The sequence below is a fragment of the Ranitomeya imitator genome, chromosome 5 (assembly GCF_032444005.1).
Source record: "Ranitomeya imitator isolate aRanImi1 chromosome 5, aRanImi1.pri, whole genome shotgun sequence".
In the NCBI taxonomy this organism is placed as follows: Eukaryota; Metazoa; Chordata; class Amphibia; order Anura; family Dendrobatidae; genus Ranitomeya; species Ranitomeya imitator.
The window spans coordinates 341,041,674-341,062,211 of NC_091286.1; the positions used below are offsets into that span (position 1 = coordinate 341,041,674).

At 38.7% G+C, this 20,538-nt stretch overlaps 1 protein-coding gene across 1 annotated transcript in view; it reads left to right on the forward strand.

Annotated features, from left to right (window-relative positions):
* Nucleotides 1–20,538, forward strand: part of TBX18 (T-box transcription factor 18) — a 61,466-nt gene that overhangs the window by 23,330 nt on the left and 17,598 nt on the right. The window contains exons 5-6 of the mRNA XM_069726420.1: nucleotides 13,154–13,321; nucleotides 17,850–17,914. Coding sequence (XP_069582521.1) covers nucleotides 13,154–13,321; nucleotides 17,850–17,914 — 233 coding nt within the window. The remainder of the gene's footprint in view (nucleotides 1–13,153; nucleotides 13,322–17,849; nucleotides 17,915–20,538) is intronic.

Genomic DNA, 20,538 nt, shown 5'->3' on the forward strand with positions numbered 1-20,538 from the left:
TTTTTATCTGTTGATGTATAAATATATATGCCATACAGATGCCATACTAATTGCATATGGATGACAATTGAAATTAAAATTGCCTATTTTTCTGGATGGAACGTGGATGATTTTCTATACACTCAGTGTGAACTTAGTCCAGAAGACTTTTTCTTTTTTTTGTCTTGGGGTATTCATAGACATTTTTTTTCTTCCAAATTAATACTTGTGCCCAAATAAGGTGTATAGAAGGGGTTCTTATAATAGGATGACCTATTTAACCTCTAGACAGTTACATTTTTTAAGGGGAAGGAACCTACTGACAATACAATGCCACTTGTATCTCTGCTCAAGGCCAAAAACTGAAAGATCTTTAGGCATGGCATGTAATGCTTTTTGAAATTGCAACCATACAGAAAAAAACACTAATCTGAGCTCCCAATATCATACTCCTTGTTCTCGTAACTGGCCTTTCATAGAAGCAAGCCACAATATCCATAGATTTGATTCTATAAACTTTAGCTACATGCTTCACATTGTTGGTCAAAATAAATCAATATCATTGGTTGATTTGTGATCTTATATTGTTATGGGTGACTTAATGGGGTCTTTTTGTTTGGTTTTCTCATTGCTTCTAAAAGAAAGCTGCCAGGCTTCCAGGAGGCATCACATTATAGTTGAGAAACTACCAACATTATGTCAAGGGTGACACTAAACTCAGTGACTCTGAATACTGATCCAGGACGATTTATGACTAGCAACTGGGATCCCTGTTGGCTATTTTTGAGTAATGACTAGAGCCATGCTGAAGTTGGGGACAACCATATGGTGTAATGTTTTTTCCCCTGCTATGTGGCAATATACTGTAGTGATGGGACAATACTACTTTTTTTTCTATTTCCTTCATTTATGGTAATTTACTGTAATACGCAAGTTATCGAAGCAAATCTTGGCTGTCATATATTTTTTTTTATATATATATATATCTATATGAAACTATTTATAAGCATTCAATAGAAATGATATTTTTACATAGTTATATTATTTATCTTATTTTTTTATTGAACTTGTCTTTTAAATGTATGAATTGCATATCAATGAGGAATATTACTATTAATAATGTGACTGAAGCGTTCTACGGTAGTAAAATATTTACTTTCATTAGTTTCAGGATTAATTGTGAGTTTAATTTATTAAAAAATGAGAGAAATGTGCAGAACTTGGTGCTAGAGGTCGACACCATGAGTAATTAAATGACTATGAGAGCAATAGATTTTGCCATTACAATACATACAAGGATTTATTGTACAGTGATCACAAGGACTTATTACAGGACAGATTTATTAAAATATGTTTGCTACTTTTATTCCACTTACTATTGAGTAGATTTATTTGAATAAAATGTTTACTCGTACATTATTAGTGTTATTTTTCTATCTCAAATCTCTTAAGCTGAACCGGTGAAATTAAAGGGGTTTTACCATGAACAAAAGTAATTTTAATTGATATTTCAATTAATCGATATTTGAATAACAATAAGTTCCACAATTGGATGTGTTTAAAAAAAAAATGTTCCTGTGCTGAGATAATCTTATAAATGTGCCCCTGCTTTGTACTGTGTAATCGATGTGTCTGACCGTGCAGGAACATGGTCTGATCATACCACAGCTCCTGGGCGGGGGAGGAAGCAAAAAAGTATACAGACAGGACAGCACGGGATCACAAATGATTCTTTCCTTGAGGTAAAACAAGCAATGTTTTGCCTCACAAAAAGAATGATTTGCAATGGAATTTGTAATGTCTGTATACTCTGTTTTGCTTTCTCCCTGCCCAGGAGCTGTGGTATGATCAGACCATGTTCCTGTACGGTCAGACACAGCCATTACACAGTACACAGCACAGGCACAGTTATAAGATTATCTCAGCACAGGAACAATTTTTTAAAACACATCCAATTGTGGAAATTGTTTTTATTCCAAGATCTGTTAATTTAACTAATTAAATGAACTTTGTTCATGGGAAAACCCCTTCAAATGTGCTGATCTGTTAGCATCAAGCCCATGGCTTAGTAGTCTGGTGGGCAGTCCTAACCAGTCACTAGCAGCTACCTCTGTAGCACATTTATATAGTAAATGCTGTCAATCACCGAGTAGAAAGAATGCTCAATTGAATGCTAATCCTAGAGTCAATAGGGATTTGAATTAATAAATTACAAGTCATATTGAACCCACAATTCTATATACCGATCTGCTTAGATTCTATTGCTCAGAATTTACAACTTGACAAGTTCACTTCATTGTAAATATCTCTGAATCTGTCATATAAAATAGTTATATATTTAACCTAAACTATGAGAGCAACACCAGGTAACATAATTACTTCAAAGAAACAGCACTAAATTGTGCAAAACAAACCCCAAACCAGGGAAATAACCATCTCCATATGTACTAGAGAGCAAAGACGACAAAGGAGTATTGCGGTTTAAAAAGAAGTATTTTTATTAATTACACATAGTAAATGATCAATACAAAACGTACAATAGAAAAATTGTAAGGTGCATAAGGATGGAAATATAGGACCACCGATGCAAAACACCCACCAATAGTCTGTATAGAATAGGCAGAAGCGCTTTTTCAATAAGGTGAAAAGTTAAAGTACATCTGCCATCATGGTCTTAGAATAAAGATTCTCATTACTAAGAACAGCGCTTACCAGTGTATGCGGAGGGTGGGTGGCACCTGGCTGGATCCTAAGAGCCCCAACGCACGTTTCGCTTTTTAGTCAATTGCTTTCTCAAGGTTATATATGATAAAAAACCGGCAAGGACCTTTTCATGTCATTGGTGATCAGTGGAATGACCGGTCACATGGTATGTGCCGGTCAAATACATCGGCAGACATCACTGCGCCTGCGTGGGGGAAGAAGCCCACGGACATGCGCAGGAGGTACTAAAGACACTGCACCAATTCAGTAGAGCAGCGTGCATTCGCTCCACCGCTCTACATAAAAGACAGACAGTAGACAAATCAAAATGAAGATCAGTAATTAAAAACAGCACCCCGGGGAGTCAAATACATATACCTATGAGTCACAATACTTATACAATAACATGTGAAATAATAACAGAAGATAATAAAGAAGAATTCCAGATCAGACTTCCTTCTCAAGGGTACATATTCAATCCAGTAGCGCTAAATGTGGACATATTCCAGTCATTGCCAATGAGGAAAAGTGAATAAAGACTAAAGAAATAATAAACAAAAAAAGAAAAAGTGAACAAATCTTATACACAGAAAAATGACAATAAAAATAAATAAAAGAATCCAGAATAGGTCCAGGGGGTAAAGAGGCGGACCACCAGTAGAACACAGGAATTAATGATAAGATACATTTACATAGATCATAAAAGTGACTCGTTTAAACCCCTGGGTGTCAAGGTACCGAGTCGCATGATCCAATTGGCCTCCCGTTGTGCTAGGAGTTTCTAATAATTGCCACCAATGTCCCTCATATGTTAACCCTCAATCCCCCTGACTCAAAGAGACCCGGCATCACTGTTCTGATAAGTTTTAAAGTGACTGGGGATCGTCTTCAGGTCCGAGGGATTGGCCACTGTCTTGGCCGCGCAAATGTCCCAAACGTGTTCACACACCCTAATTCGAAGCTCCCTTGTTGTCAGGCCTATATAGATCAGAGACACCATATTAATACTGAGGACAGAGAAGACCCATGATCCACATAGCACCGAATGGACCAGAACTGACAAGCTCAAGTGATCCCACAGCCCAAGCCTCTGATAGTAGCTAGGATTACAGGTGTGCGCCACAGCACCCAGCATATATAGATATATAGATCGGAGAGCAAGCACATGTGGCATAGTGTAGAACATTTAGCCTAAACTAGTCTGTACAGTAGTTTTAGTCTAGACTTTTGATTTTACTTTGTTATAAAATACTGGAAAATATACAGTGTGTTAATGCATTTGTCAGGAAATAGCGTCATAAAAGCCATGCCACGACTTTGTATCAAGTTTTCCAGTAGTAGTTGTCATCTTGTATTACTTTGTAAATATTACCCGTATATACTCGAGTATAAGCCGACCCGAGTATAAGCCGACCCCCCTAATTTTGCCACAAAAAACTGGGAAAACTTATTGACTCGAGTATAAGCCTAGGGTGGAAATGCAGCATTTACAGGTAAATTTCAAAAATAAAAATAGATCATTATTTCCCCATAGCTGTGCCATATAGTGCTCTGCACCGTTCATATTTCCCCATAGCTGTGCCCCATACAGTGCTCTGCACCGTTCATTTTGTCCCATAGCTGTGCCCCATATATGCTCTGCACCGTTCATTTTGTCCCATAGCTGTGCCCCATACAGTGCTCTGCACCGTTCATTTTGTCCCATAGCTGTGCCCCATACAGTGCTCTGCACCGTTCATTTTGTCCCATAGCTCTGCCCCATACAGTGCTCTGCACCGCACTGTTCATTTTGTCCCATAGCTGTGCCCCATACAGTGCTCTGCACCGTTCATTTTGTCCCATAGATGCTCTGTATAAATCTGTGCCGCCGCTGCTGCTGCAATAAAAACAAAACAAAACACATACTCACCTCTCTTGCTTGCAGCTCCCAGCGTCCGGTCCCAGCATCTCTCTCCACTCTGACTGATCAGGCAGAGGGCGCCGCGCACACTATATGCGTCATCGCGCCCTCTGACCTGAACAGTCAGAGCGCAGAGACGCCGGGAAGATGGAGGCGCCGGGAAGATGGAGTGGCGCCCGGCGGCTGGAACGCGGACAGGTGTATATTTCATACTTACCTAGTCCCAGCGATTCTGACGCTCACTCTGCCTGTGACAGCTGTCTTCGGTGCCGCAGCTGCTTTCTCTATCAGCGGTCACCGGCACCGCTGATTAGAGAAATGAATACGCGGCACCACCCCTATGGGAGGTGGAGCCGCCTATTCATTTTTCTAATGAGCGGTCCCACATAACCGCTGAAGAGGGGAAGAACTGCAGCACCGAAGACCGTGGGACGGCAGGGGGAGCACCAGGATCGCTGGGACTAGGTAAGCATGCCTCAGCGCGCTCTCCCCCTCACCCGCCGACCCTGCCACCCACCTTGACTCGAGTATAAGCCGAGAGGGGCACTTTCAGCCCAAAAATTTGGGCTGAAAATCTCGGCTTATACTCGAGTATATACGGTAAGTCACTTTGGAATAATCCAAATTGTTGTTGAACAATCTGTGAAATTCTAAATTATTTTTATGCCTTCCATCATATCCGTATTTTACTCAAATGTGGTAACATTTTTATCTTGAATCTTAGAAGAAGGTGTCAAGTTTATGAATGCAAAGTAAATAAGTTTACAATTCTCTAAAGGTCTACGTAATGTCTAATGTAAGATGGCTAGTGGTAGCCATTTTATTTCCACTCAGTTTCATTAGCTAAAATGTTCTCAAGATTCTAATGTTTATTGTAATATTGAATAAAACTATCTATTGTTTATTCATGCTTCCATGAAGTATATGCAAGGTAGGATTTTATGTTTTTATTAATGTAACCAAATTATGCTGCATTAATCTTCCCTATAGGCTTTTATCTTGAAACAAATGACTGCCTTCTCTGTTAGGCAAGGGCTCATAATGTATCTATGGAAAGTTAAGAAACATAGGCAACTACATCAATTGGGTATTGGAATTGTAAATGTATAGCTTGAATCATAGTTTGTTCTTGATTATTCATGCTTTACAACATGATTTTGAAGTAATCAGAATTGAAATAAGTTTATATTCGCTTTTAAACTTTCAGCATGAAAACCAAACCACAGTTTCAAACACAGTTTTGATGGCGTCTCAACTGTGGATCATTAGGATAAGAAAATCCATTCAGACTTAATAAAATTTTATTGAAGGCTTAAACATGAAATTCATTTAAACGAATGATTGCCATTTAACCCCTTTCTGCCATCGGACGGCATAGTACATCCGATAGCAGAACCCCCGCTTTGATGCGTGCTCTGGCAGTGAGCCTGCATCAAAGCCGGTACATGTCAGCTGTTTTGTGCCCGCAATAGGCGCAGGTGGAATCGAGATCTACCCGTGCCTATTAACTAGTTAAATGCCGCTGTCAAACTCTGACAGCGGCATTTAACAAGCGCTTCCGGCCATCTGGCCGGAAATGCGTACACCGCTGACCGCCCTCGCGTGATCTGGGGTCAGCGATGCACTGTCATGACAACCAGAGGTCTTCTGAAGACCTCTATGGTTGTTGATGCCAGATTCTAGCTTCCCATGGAGGCTATTGAAGCATGGCAACAGTAAAAAAAAATGTTTAAAAAAATATGAAAAAATAAAAAAATTGAAAAGTTCAAATCACACTCCCTTTTGCCCCACTCAAAATAAAACAATAAAAAAAATCAAACATACACATATTTGGTATTGCTGCACTCAGAATCGCCTGATCTATCAATAAAAAAAAGGAGTAACCTCTGCACCAAACTGGTATTATTAAAAACATCAGTTCAGCATGCAAAAAATAAGCCCTCAACCGACCCGAGATCAGGAAAAATGGAGACGCTATGGGTCTTGGAAAATTGCACAATATTTTTTTTTTTTTTTAGCAAAGTTTGGAATTTTTTTTACCACTTAGATAAAAAAGAACCTAGACATGTTTGGTGTTTATGAACTTGGACCTGGAAAATCATAATGGCAGGTCAGTTTTAGCATTTAGTGAACTTTTTTTGCAATTTCACCGCACTTGGAATTTTTTCCCATTTTCTAGAACATGACATGGTAAAACCAATGGTGTTGTTCAAAAGTACAACTTGTTCCGCAAAAAATAAGCTCTCACATGACCAAATTGACAGAAAAATAAAAAGTTATGGCTCTGGGGAGCGAAAAACAAAAACGCAAAACTGAAAAATGCTCCGGGGGTTAAGGGGTTAATTATCTCATTAAATTTAATAACATACATAATCTATTGGAAATATTGCAAGAGTTTTAGGCAGGTGTGCATAAAATGCTACAAAATATGGATACTTTTAAAAATAACAGTGTTTAGTTTGTTTTTTAACAATTTGTAAAAAAGAACTTTAAATAAAATCAATATTTAGTGTGACCACCGTTGCCTTTAAAACAGCATTAAATCTAGTTAGTACACCTGCCCAAAGTCAGGGATTTTGCAGAATTATAGTTAGGTTGATGACTAACCAATTATACCAAACAGGTGATAATAATTATTTTTTTCATCTATAGAGTAGGTTGAAAAACGGTCATTAACTGAAATTGAAAAACTGCCTAAGAGGTTTTAAACTAACATTGGGTGAGAAGTAGCCAAACTCAAAGGTGACTTTGAAGAACATATTTTCGGTCACAAGTCATATACCATGACAAGACTGAGCACAGGAAGGAGACCTGAAGTAGTTATACTGCATCAGCATCGCGTCTCCCAGGCAAACATTTCCAAGCACATTTTATTCTGAGGGAGAGAAGGTAGGACATTTGCTCTCGGTGGTGGTTTCTGCGCAGCGGGATTCTTCACATGTATACTCCATAAGAACAGAGGAAGGTAAAACGGTTACTCAGGGGGGGGAAATTTTAGACGTTTTTCGGAGATTTTATAGTAAATTATATTCCTCTAGGGTGGATAAAAGTCCTGAGGAAATGAATAGATATCTGAAAGAGGTTGACTTACCCAGACTAGGTAGAGAGGAAAGGGAGTGGATGGATAGACCGCTTGGGGAGGAAGAATTGAAGGCGGCTTTGGCGAATATGGCGGGGGGCAAGGCTCCGGGGACGGACGGTATCCCAGTAGAGGTTTATAAAATTCTTAATGCAGAGTTAATGCCCAAATTGGAGCGAGTGTTCTCTGAGTCGTTGGAGAGGGGAGTGCTGCCCCCATCAATGAGAGAGGCCATCGTGGTGGTTATTCCTAAAGCTGATAAAGATCCTCAACAGCCGGAGTCGTATAGACCAATTTCACTTCTAACGGCTGACATAAAGATTTTGGCGAAGGCCCTGGCGAACAGGCTGACCCAAGTGATCGATAAATTGATTCACCCAGACCAGTCTGGCTTTATGCCCAATAAATCCACGGCAATTAACTTGAGAAGGCTATTTTTAAATATGCAAATTCCTGCAGACAATGCCGGAAAAAGAGTTGTGGTGTCTTTAGATGCCCACAAGGCCTTTGATTGTGTGGAGTGGAGTTACTTGTGGTCGGTACTGGATCGCCTGGGGTTTGGTCCAAAATTCATCTCCTGGGTTAAGTTGCTGTACTCGTTCCCAATGGCAAAAATTAGAGTTAATAATAATTTGTCAGAGAGTTTCCCGCTGTTTAGGGGTACCAGACAGGGGTGTCCGCTGTCCCCGTTGCTCTTCGCTCTGGCCGTGGAGCCGTTAGCGGCTAAAATAAGAGGTGCTCAGGAGGTTAGAGGTTACATCTATGGTAGGAGGGAAGACAAAATTGCATTATATGCTGACGATATTTTGTTGTTCCTGGAGGATTCTGAAAGGTCCCTGTGCAATGCGGTTGCTTTGATTGAGGAGTTTGGTCGGTTTTCGGGTCTCACAATAAACTGGGATAAGTCTTGTATGTTGTTGATTGAGGGGGACAGTATTGGCAGTGGAGAGAGGGCGATAACCACAAAATTAAAGATTGTTCAAAAATTCAAATATTTGGGTATTCAGATTGCTCTTCCTCTAACTACCTTTGAGGAACTGAATTTAAGTCCATTAATGCAGAAAATTCGTACCAAGATTGCGGCATGGAACAAATTACATTTATCGGTGGTTGGTAGGGTGAACCTCTTAAAGATGATTGTAATGCCACAGTTGTTGTACGTGCTACATAACTCTCCCATTTGGATTACACAATGCAGATTCCGTAAGATTAGGTCTTTGTTTGGGGAATTAATATGGGGAGGAAAGAGTCCTAGGTTTAAACAGGAGATACTTCAGAGGGCCAAAACAGAGGGGGGTCTTGCACTTCCTAATCCATGGCTATACTTCTTAGCAGCACAGTGTCAACATCTCAAAGGATGGGGGGAGGAGGCAGGGAGTGTGCAAATACCTAATAGCTTGAGGTTCTTACTACAGGCAGACGTTTTGAGTGACAGTTTGGAGGGAGGACAATTCAAAAAAATGGGTTCACAGGGATGCACTATCAAATTAATTCACAGAGTATGGGAAAAAGTCAAACTCATTAGGGAAGTGAGTGGGTTCACCAGATTCTCGCCTATTTGGGACAACATTTATCTACCGGAATTTAGGCAGAGGGAGGGTTTTCACTTTTGGTCTGCAGCAGGTATTAAATGGCTGGGGCAGCTGATAAGTCAGGGCAGACTTAAAACATTTGAGGAGTTGCAGGAAGAATTTCAGTTGCCACGGTCTGAATTGTTCCAGTATAATCGTATCTCTCATGCTTATCAGGCACAGAATAAAAGGGGAGCCATAGTGGTACAGATTGATCTCATGCTCGACTATATCCTTAAGAATAGCTGCACGAAGGGGGCGATTTCAGAAATATATGGGTTTATACTTTTTTCTTTCCTGGAAAAATATCCCATCCGAGCCAAAGGGAAATGGGAAGCTGAATTGGGAATAATTGACAATGATAGATGGGAGTCGGTCCTAGAATATGTGCCCAAGATATCAATGAGTGAACCAGGCAGGCTATCACAGTTATTCGTAATCCATAGGGCCTATAGAACCCCTGACAGGTTGTTCAAGGCTGGGCTTAGGCAGAACTCGGACTGCCCTCGGTGCTCACAATCCCAGGCGGAGATATTGCATATGATGTGGCAGTGCCCTAGACTCTCCTCCTTCTGGATAGTTGTTTTAAATCGTATTGAACTGGTGTATGGATGTTCTGTCCCTAGGGTTCCACTGACTTGCATATTGGGATATGTGGAGGAAATTGTTACGGACAACATGTTTAAAATAGCTATTGCACGATTGTTATTCATTGCTAGGAAATTGATCGCCAAATTTTGGATTAGAGAGGAACCTCCAACAAGAAGAGACTTTCTTAAGCAAGCGGAGCATATACTTACTTTGGAGAAAATTATCTACACCAAAAGGAATAAGCTGGACATCTTCCACAAGCTGTGGCAACCGTGGATGGACTTGAATTAGGATGATAAATGAGAATATAGGGAACCTAGTATTCAATGGAAATATAACGGATGTTTATTCAAATGGTTGTATGATGATGGGAAGTGGGGTGGCTCTGGCTGAGGTCTCGGGTTGGGCAGGGTGGGGGGGCTCTGGGTCGGGGGGGAAAAAGTTATCTGTAAATGTTTAATGAAACATTGCCATGAGAAATATTCTGATTGTTTATTCTTTGCGGATAATAAAAATCTATCTGATAAAAAAAAAAAAACATTTCCAAGCACATTGGTGTTTCAAGATCATAGAATCATAGAATTTTATAGTTGGAAGGGACCTCAAGGGTCCAACCCCCTGATCAATGCAGAATTAAATAAGCCATCTCAGACAGATGTCTGTTCAGCCTCTGTTTAAACACTTCCATTGAAGGAGAACTCCCCACCACTCATGGCAGCCTGTTTCACTCATTGATCAGCCTCACTGTCAATTTTTTTTATATCTAATCTGTATCTTCACCCTTTCAGTTTCATTCCATTGCTTCTCGTGTTTCCATGTGTGAATGAGAATAAAGATGATCCCTCTACACTACACTGTGACATCCCTTCAGATATTTGTAGATAGCTATAAAGTCTCCTCTTAGCCTTCTTTTTGCAAGCTAAACATTCCCATATACTTTAACCGTTCCTCATAGGACATACTTTGTAGTCCGCTCACCATCCTGGTAGCTCTTTTCTGAACTTGTTCCAGTTTTTCAATGTCTTTTTTAAAATGTGGTGCCCAGAACTGGACACAGTATTCCAGATGTGGCTTGACCAAGGAGGAGTAGAGAGGGATAATTACTACATGTAAATTAGAATCTATGCTTCTCTTAATATATCTCAGAACTGTGTTTGCTTCTTTTGCTGCTGCATCACCCTGTTGACTCATATGCAGTCTGTGATCTATTAGTATACCTAAGTATTTTTCATACATGCTGTTGCTTAGGTCTATTCCTCCCATTCTGTTGATGTAATTTTCATTTTTCCTGCCCAGATGTAGAATCTTACATTTGTCCCTGTTAAATACCATTCTATTAGTCGCTGCCCATTGTTCAAGCTTATCTAGATCTTTCTGAATCTTTTATGGCTAGTGGTTCTATAATTTCTTCTGCTAACTCTTTCAGTACCCTAGGATGTAATTAATCTGTACCAGGAGATCTAAATTCATGTAAATTAGCTAAGGGTTCCCTCATCATCTCTCTGTTTATATATAGTGTGGATTATTTTATTCCTTCAATGGCACCATAAAGATCAGTTGATGTTACAATTGCTTTCTTAGAGAACACAAATGCAAAATAGGAATTTAAAAGTTCAGCCTTCTCAACACCATTTTTGACCACTTCACCTTTTCATCCTGTAAAAATCATATAGCATTTTTGACTTTTCTTTTGCTTTTGACATATCCCCCAAATCCTTTTTTTACTGTTTATGTCCCCCTTGCAAGCCTCATTTCATTACTGGCTTTAGCTCTTCTAATGCTTGCCCTGCATTCCCTGCAAACAGCATTATGTTCTTCTTTAGATGTGCCTCCCTCTTTCCATCTAATATACATTTCTTTTTTCCTTTTTATCAAGTGACTAGACTAAGTTCTGTGTTTATCCATCCTGGTCTCTTTAAATGCTTCCAATTCTTCCTTCTTTTCAGGATTATTACTGATTGCGCAGTGAGAATTTTGTTTAGCAAAATCTCCCATCTTTCTTGGACATTTCTTTTCTTCATCCTTCAAAACATCTTGCCATTGGATCTTTTCTACCCTCTTTCTGAGTCCATTATTATCTGCCTTTCAAGATTGTTAAAAGAAACACCAAAAAACAGGCAGCCTTAAGAACCATAGACACATTGGTCGACCAAGCAGATGACCGACACATGCTTATTTTTCTTCGAAATTGGTACATGTCCAGCAATGTTATCAGGTCAGAATTGGCAGCAATCAGTGGGACTCAGCTACAACTATCTACTGTTCAGAGAAGTCTTGTTAGAAGTGGTCTTCATTGAAGAATTGTGGCCAAGTTATTCAAATATACATGAAAACCTAAGAACTAGGGTGCAGAAGATGGCGGAAGGTGCTCTGCACTAAGGAATGAAAATGTGAAATATTTTGCTTTAACAGAAGGCAGATTGCTCACACAAGGGCTGGAGATCAGTACAATAATGAGCAGGCAGCAGCAGTGAAGCATGGTGGAGGTTCCTTGCAAGTTTGGAGTTGTGTTTCAGCAAGTAGAGGTAGGAATTTAGTCAGGATTAATGGTGCCCTCAATGCAGAAAAATAATGGCATATAATTGTTCATCATGCAATACCAAACATACAGCCCTTAACGTTGTCCCCATAGAGTACTTATGTTAACATCATTAAGTCTGTGTGGGATTACATGAAGAGATAGAATTCTTTGCACAAGTCTACATTCACAGAAGATCTGTGTTTAGTTCTCTGATATGTTTGGAATAACCTCCTTGCTGAGTGCTTCAAAAATTGTGTACAAGTGTGGTAACTGGAAGAATTGATGCGGTTTTGATGACAAAGGGTGGTCACACCAAATGTTGATTTGATTTAAATTTCTCTCATTTTCAATCATTTAACATTTTGTTAAAGAGTAACTAAACCTTTGAAATGTTTTTTTTTTCATGTTTCATTGCCCTGATAATTAATTGCAGATTGGTGGGGGTTTGGGTTCTAGAACCCCGACAAATTCCTCTCATTCTCCTCTCTTTCTCGACGTGTACATGAGTGCTCACACAGCACACAATATACCTACATTGCAAGCATATACTATGAATGACCTGTAATTTCACTAATCTGCTTGTGATCGTTAGCACATCTGTTATTTGAAAGGTTTTGTTGCTTCTTAATTGAGGAAAAAAAATACTAACACTTCTATTATTTAACATTCTTACTTTGTAGCATTTTCGCACACCTGAATAAAGCTTAGGCACAGTACTGAATACTGTATATACAACATATATTTACAAAATAACTTAAAAGCTATACTTCATTGCTTTAATTAATTAAACTTTATATTTTCTCCTGCAGATTATTCTTCATTCCATGCACAAATATCAGCCACGTGTTCATGTAATTCGAAAGGATTGTGGTGATGAACTGTCTCCCGTTAAACCAATTCCAATAGGAGAGGGTGAAAAAGCTTTCACATTCCCAGAAACAATATTTACTACAGTGACTGCGTACCAGAACCAACAGGTATGCAATTACTTTAATTCAAGCCATACTCAATGTGCTACCATATGATGCTTCCTTCAAATGGCATAATAAAGAAGTGTGGACTATGCTGTTAATTTATATACAGTGGTGATCAAAAGTTTTGCATTTTTTTAAAAAGTGTGATTACTTCTGTCTGGTTGCTGTGATGCTATTTTGGTGATAAACTGAAAGTGCATGAAGTTGTTATCATGCGAGACCTTAATTTTAACCAAAATGCTTTTGAATATAGGTATGGTCATTTAATTAAATAAAACTGACTGGCAAAAGTTTTACATGTACTATTTATTGATCACAAAATAGAGAGTTATTCATTGTTTACAATGCCATAACTTAATATTTTGTAGCATAACCTCTTGTTTTAATTACGGGATCACACCGACTGGGTATTGAAGCCACTAAAGCAGGGGTGGGCAATAAATTTTCCCGAGGGGGCCACATGAAAAATTGTGACTGTTGTGGAGGGCTAAACCAATAGGCCTATATTTATTCTCTTGCAAAATTTCCCTATATATACTGCATGAGCCCTACAGAACCTCCCCATATACACTGCATGAGCCCCACACATCCATCCTATGTACACTGCATGTCGCCCTGATATCCTCCCAATGTGCAGGACCATGTCACCCCCATGTGCTTTGCAGCACCATGTCACCCCTATATGCAGCACCATATTACCTCCCATGTGCAGCACCATGTCACCCCCATGTGCAGCACCCTGTCACCCCCCATGTGCAGTGCCATGTCACCCCATGTGCAGCACCATGTCACCCCCCATGTGCAGCACCATGTGCAGCACCTTGTCACCCCCATAGCCTCCCCATGCACACCCAAACATCCTATACACATGAAAAAAAGACCACCACATACTAACCTTGGTCCCATTCCCCGCCACTCTGCTTCTCTCTCTGCCTCCGGTGCACGAACTCTCCAGAGCACACAGCTCATGTGATGAAATGACATCATCGCATCAGCTGTTTCACACGCTGATTGGTGAAAGAAGTGGCTGGAGGTCCCTTCTCCACCAAAGGAGTCAATAGCACAGAGCAGATGGAAACAGCGAGCGGGCTGGCACCGTGGGGCCCGTGGACCTCTGATTTCCAGCCTTGGTCCATTGGGCTGGTCTGAGACAGCCAGAGGGCTGGATGTGGCCAGCGGGCCGCACTTTTCCCATGTCTGCACTAGGGTATTCAAGACATCCTAAGGGATCTTGCTCCATTCCACTTGCATATCTGCAAGCAATTCATCGTTATTGCTATGGGTACAGGCCCAAATTCATCACCCTATCTCATCTCAAAGGTGCTTTATAGCAGGGGTGTCAAACTGCATTCCTCAAAGGCTGCAAACAGGTCATGTTTTCAGGATTTCCTTGTACTGCACAGGTGATAATTTAATCACCAACTCATTATTTGTGTAGGTGATTACATTATCACCTGTGCAGTACAAAGAAATCCTGAAAACATGACCTGTTTGCAGCCCTCGAGGAATGCAGTTTGACACCCCTGCTTTATAGGGTTTAAAACAGGTGATTGGCTTGGCCATTGCAACAGGGGAACATTTTTCTTTGCTAACCAATTTTTGACTAAATTGAATGTGTGCTTAGGATCATTGTCTGCTGGAATTTCCAGCCCCTTCCTACTTTGGTTTTACCATGTGGTAGCATTACATTCTTCAGTATATCATTGTACATGTGAAAATCCAAAAACAGCCACTATTAACTCTAGTCAAGAGAAAAATGGCCAGAAAGCACAATACCAATGTATATTCAAAAATTAATTAATTTTAATTAACCAATTTTTGAATATACATTGGTATTGTGCTTTCTGGTAATTTTTCTTTTGACAAGAGTTAATAGTGGCTGTTTTTGGATTTTGATAGTTTCAGCATGGCACAATGTTATTTGTGAGATCATAAAGTTTTTTGATTTAATATCATTGTACATGGTAGCACTAATATTTCCATCAATTCTATACAGAGGGCCAATGGTTTATGCAGAAAAGCAGCCCCAAACCATGACATTGCCACCACCATGTTTCGCTGTAGGTGTTTAGTGCCTTACATCATTACGTTTTCCAATTGGGTGGTATGTATATATAGTTGCTTGCCATCACTACCAAACAGATTGAACCTGGATTCTTCCGAACACAACACCTTAAACCAATCTATTTCAATTGTCTATGTTCTTTGGCAAACTCACGTCGGACCTTCTAGTTCTTTGCAGAGATGAAAGGCTTCTTGACTGGAACTCATGCATTCAGCCCTACTGCTCTTAGCCATCACACCACAGTTTGGCGACTCACTTTGACCCCATATTCTTAATTCATTTTGTGCAAAATCTGTACAACACTTATATGGACATAAGATGCTGACTTTTTCTTAATAATGTCATCAACGTTGGAGGAAGTTTTTTGTGGTTGTCCACAACTAGGTTTTTTAGCTGTTCCAAAACCTTCTTTTCCTTTCTTTATTATTTGTGAAACTTGACTCTGAGAACAGTTGAATTCCATAGCTACCTCTGGCTTTTGCCTGACATCACTCTCAGAATAAGCTTCCTGACCACTGGTGATAAATTTGTTTTTGCCTTTGCCATGTTTTAACCAAAAACACACAAACAAACAAAAAAAAATACAAATTTAGAAAAATTCGACTACCCATTACAAAATATGCAAAAAATTTGGTCCACAAAATGTTGAAAACTAACATATAAAGGAATAGAACAATGTCAAACTCAATTTTTGTCCTTTTAGCTGACAATCATCTTCTTCCCGTTTACTAAAATCACCAGGAAAATGGCATCACACCAATCAGACAGAAGTAATCACACTTTTAAAAAAATGCAAAACTTTTGGTCGCCACTGTGTATATCTGCCCATGAGTCTATTGAGTTTGCATCAGGACTAAAGATGAGCAGATCTAAGGATTTGCTGTGCTGGAACATTGTCACCTGTGCACCTGTGTGCTGCTCATTGCGTGATATCAAACACTGCACCAGGAACCGGGAAGGTCAAGAAACATACGCAGCTTCTGTTCTCGAACAGAGTGCATTGACCTGGAATGTGAATCAGGGTTCCGCAAAGTGATCCACTCATCTCTAGTCAGAACACCAGTGGGTACTTGGAGTGTTAATGATGTAGGTATGAAGCTGGCTTAACCCTTTTTAATAAGCTGTCTTCATGAGCTTATCATGTTATTGAGTCCAGATTTATTGCCATATAATGTCTATTTAATGCACCAATAGGCTACGCCCTTTAGAGCGAGGTTACTAATCTAATTTCTTTCTTTGATGACTCATTCAAAAATCATTAACAGACAAAATTTTGCTGAAAAATGAGGAAATCAATCTAATGTTAAAGATGAAAATTACTGTTTCACTCTCTGTTCTGCCTAATAAAAGGTAGACTCTAATCTATCAACTAGGAATTCACTAAATGTGTATATGAAAATAGATTTTTTTAAAACCAGAAACTTGGAATAGATATAGATAATCAAGAAGATCTGATCAACCATAGTTTTATCGTTCAAGCTATTTTTTACGTTTTTGCACATAGAAGTGTTTTGTTAAATTATGGTAATTAAAAAACAAAAATGTCTGTTCATATTTATGAAGATATAAAGGCCTAAAAATCTTTTGTCTATTATACCATTGTCAGCACTCAGCAGTAATGGTGTTGGCCAGGGTACGTTCCTCCAACAATAAAAAAAAACAATTTGTTGACTTCTATGACGTACATGATAGATTTTTCCATTAGTTCTTACGCTTTACCACTGTAAACTAATTCTCATGAAATTGGAATTATAAGTAGAAAACAGGGTGACTCAGTAGAATCATTAACACATTTAATGTGACGTTTGTCTACATGTTTTAGGGGAGTCACAGATGTATTCTATTGGAATCATGTGTCTGCTCATCTGAAATCATGTTTCTTTTTCATAAGAGCTCCAGCCAAATAGCCCTAATAGCTCATATAATGATTTATTATGAGTTCTTAAGAACGACTATTTAGAGGTTGATTTGCTTTAGGCACAGAAATGTGTGATAAGATAAATGCACTTTGAGAATTCCATAAATGGCAAAGTGATAGGAAAGTGAAATGAAAATATTTATGTGCATTAACTGTTATATTTCTACATTTGCTATAACAGGGCTGTTCTTTGGAATAAAAAATACACTAGCTTCTCATATCATAATACAATAAGGTGCTTTGCTTTTTGTCAGTTCAGCCTAATAAGCAGAAAGTTACTAAGGTTATTCCACAACTGACTAAATTTCATATTTGTTATTGATCCAAAGCAGTGCAGAGTAAGATGGCCCATGGTGTTTACCTATTTTTTTTCTATCTGTTATTGCGTCTTGGCTATGTTTTCAGACTGAAGACTTTGACAAAAGTAATATGATAATATTCTGTGGTATTTAAAAGAAATATTAATTTTTTTTTCACATTTTTATCATACAAAAAGAGAATAATTCAATAAATGTTTGTCTTATTCTTTTTAATTTTTTTATTTCTAGATAACCCGTTTGAAAATTGACCGAAATCCGTTTGCCAAAGGATTTAGAGATTCGGGCCGAAACAGGTTGGCATTTAACTGCTCATGCATCCATCAAAATACATAATAATATGTGTTCTATTGCTCTAGTGTATAGTGGAAAAATGATGATAAAAGTATAAAGTATAAATCCTAAAGCCATTCAATGTACATCAATAGTAAAATACAGTTATACGTTATACCACTTCAAGGTTTTAATCTAGCTGAATGAAGAGGAACATACGCAGAAAAAAGCCTTCTATATTAAAAAGTATCACCTTTACATGTACAGTAGTGTTGAGCATTCCGATACCGCAAGTATCGGGTATCGGCCGATACTTGCGGTATCGAAATTCCGATACCGAGATCCGATACTTTTGTGGTATCGGGTATCGGTATCGGATCAATAGGGATGTGTAAAATAAAGAATTAAAATAAAAAATATTGATATGCTCACCTCTCCGGCGGCCCCTGGACATCACGCTGGTAACCGGCCGGCTTCTTTGTTTAAAATGAGTGCGTTTAGGACCTGCGAATGACATCGCGGCTTCTGATTGGTCGCGTGCCGCTCATGTGACCGCCACGCGACCAATCAGAAGCCGCGACGTCATTCTCATTCACTAAACTCCTAATTCTAGGAATTAAGGACCTGCGAATGATGTCACGGCTTCTGATTGGTCGCGTGGCGGTCACATGAGCGGCACGCGACCAATCAGAAGCCGCGACGTCATTCGCAGGTCCTAAACGCGCTCATTTTAAACAAAGAAGCCGGCCGGTTACCAGCGTGATGTCCAGGGGCCGCCGGAGAGGTGAGCATATCAATATTTTTTATTTTAATTCTTTATTTTACACCTCACTATGGATCCCAGGGCCTGAAGGAGAGTTTCCTCTCCTTCAGACCCTGGGAACCATCAGGATACATTTCGATACTTGATGTCCCATTGACTTGTATTGGTATCGGATATCGGTATCGGCGATATCCGATATTTTTCGGGTATCGGCCGATACTATCCGATACCGATACTTTCAAGTATCGGACGGTATCGCTCAACACTAATGTACAGGCATTAGTTAAGGATGACTGTTTCCAAATCTTGAGTCCTTATAACTCTCGAGAAAGCTATGCTTCATAAAACAAGAAAACACTGGCTTCATAGAATCTTTTCCAGACCATCAGTAAAGATTTAGCCATATGTTTACTCCACATGGTTATTTTGACCTCAAATGGGCCTTAAAGGTTTTTTTTTCCCACAAACTACATTTTAATCAATAAATCTTGGAAACAAAATTAGGTTTCACAACTGGATGTGTTCCTGTGCTGGTATAAGCTGATATATGTCCCCTGCTGTGTACTGTGTAATGGCTGTGTCTGATCATGAAGAACTGCTCCAGTTCATGGTTGCCATATACTATATCTCCTGGCCAGGGGGGGACACAAAAGAGAATATGCATTTATTACAGCAACTATACTATAAAACTATACTGTTTTTAAATCTTTTAAATAAGAGTATTTCACAATGTACGCCCCCCTATCTCACATTTGTAGTAAATTATTGTCACAGCAGCACAAAGTATTAAAATGCATGTGTTGCTGATAGGAAATGACTGTTTTTGCCTCTTTATTGGTTTTGCTCCTACCTGAAAAAAAAAAGTGTTTATTCATTTGCAAAAAAGCGCTGCTTTCTCCCTCTAGCCTCTTGCATTTGTTTGATCTGCAAAAGGGTGACAGGCTAAAATCTGGTTTAGTTTAAGTGGTGATTTAATCACAGCTCAGAATTAGCCTAGTTTAAGACCTTAGGACCTAGCTTCACAGATATTACAGTTTCTGGACTACAAAGAAGTAAATTGAGAAACAAAATATTCATTTGAGCACATTTCTTTTCAATACCTATAGTAACATCGAAAAACAGATATTCTTGATGTCTGAATAGTTAAAAATTGTCGAGGATCATTGATAAGGATCATTTAGAATTTTTTGAGGGTATGTTTTTTTTCCTTTAGATATGTTACCTTTGTTACAATAGGTGTAAAATTCGATTTTAGGACAATTTGATAAACGGTGGTTTTAAAGGAATATTTTAAATGCACTTCAAATATTGAAAAATAAAACTAGTAATATTCTTAATTATTGGCAGACATATAATATCATTATTAGAATTTTTGTGCCACTTTGATGTGATTTTTTCAAAATTTGCACTTCAGCGCAATAAGACATACAGTATTACCTTGAAAAATAGAAGAATACAAGAACCCATTGAATGTCCTGTTAAAAAGAAAAAATATATTCATTAATAATATTATCATAACAGATTACTATGTGTTTTTCCTAAAACATTTTTTCACACTTTAAGGAGTATGTTATAAAGAAGTTTTTTTTAATATCAATGTGAAGTATTTTCCCTTTTCTAAAAACAAAAAAAGTACAGTAAAATATATATTAATATTATGTATTATATATATATTACATGTGCAAAGTATAGTTAAGTGTCGTATGACATAAAGTGCCATGCCTTTTATTGTGATCGTTTTATACATTTATTAAGTTTAACACTTTGTAAAATATTTTAGCTTATATCTAAATGTCACCAAATTCGGTCATAAGGGTTATTGTAAAGTCAGTATATGTGACCCCTTCATGGAAGGGAAAACAAAATGATCAAATGTCAGTGCGT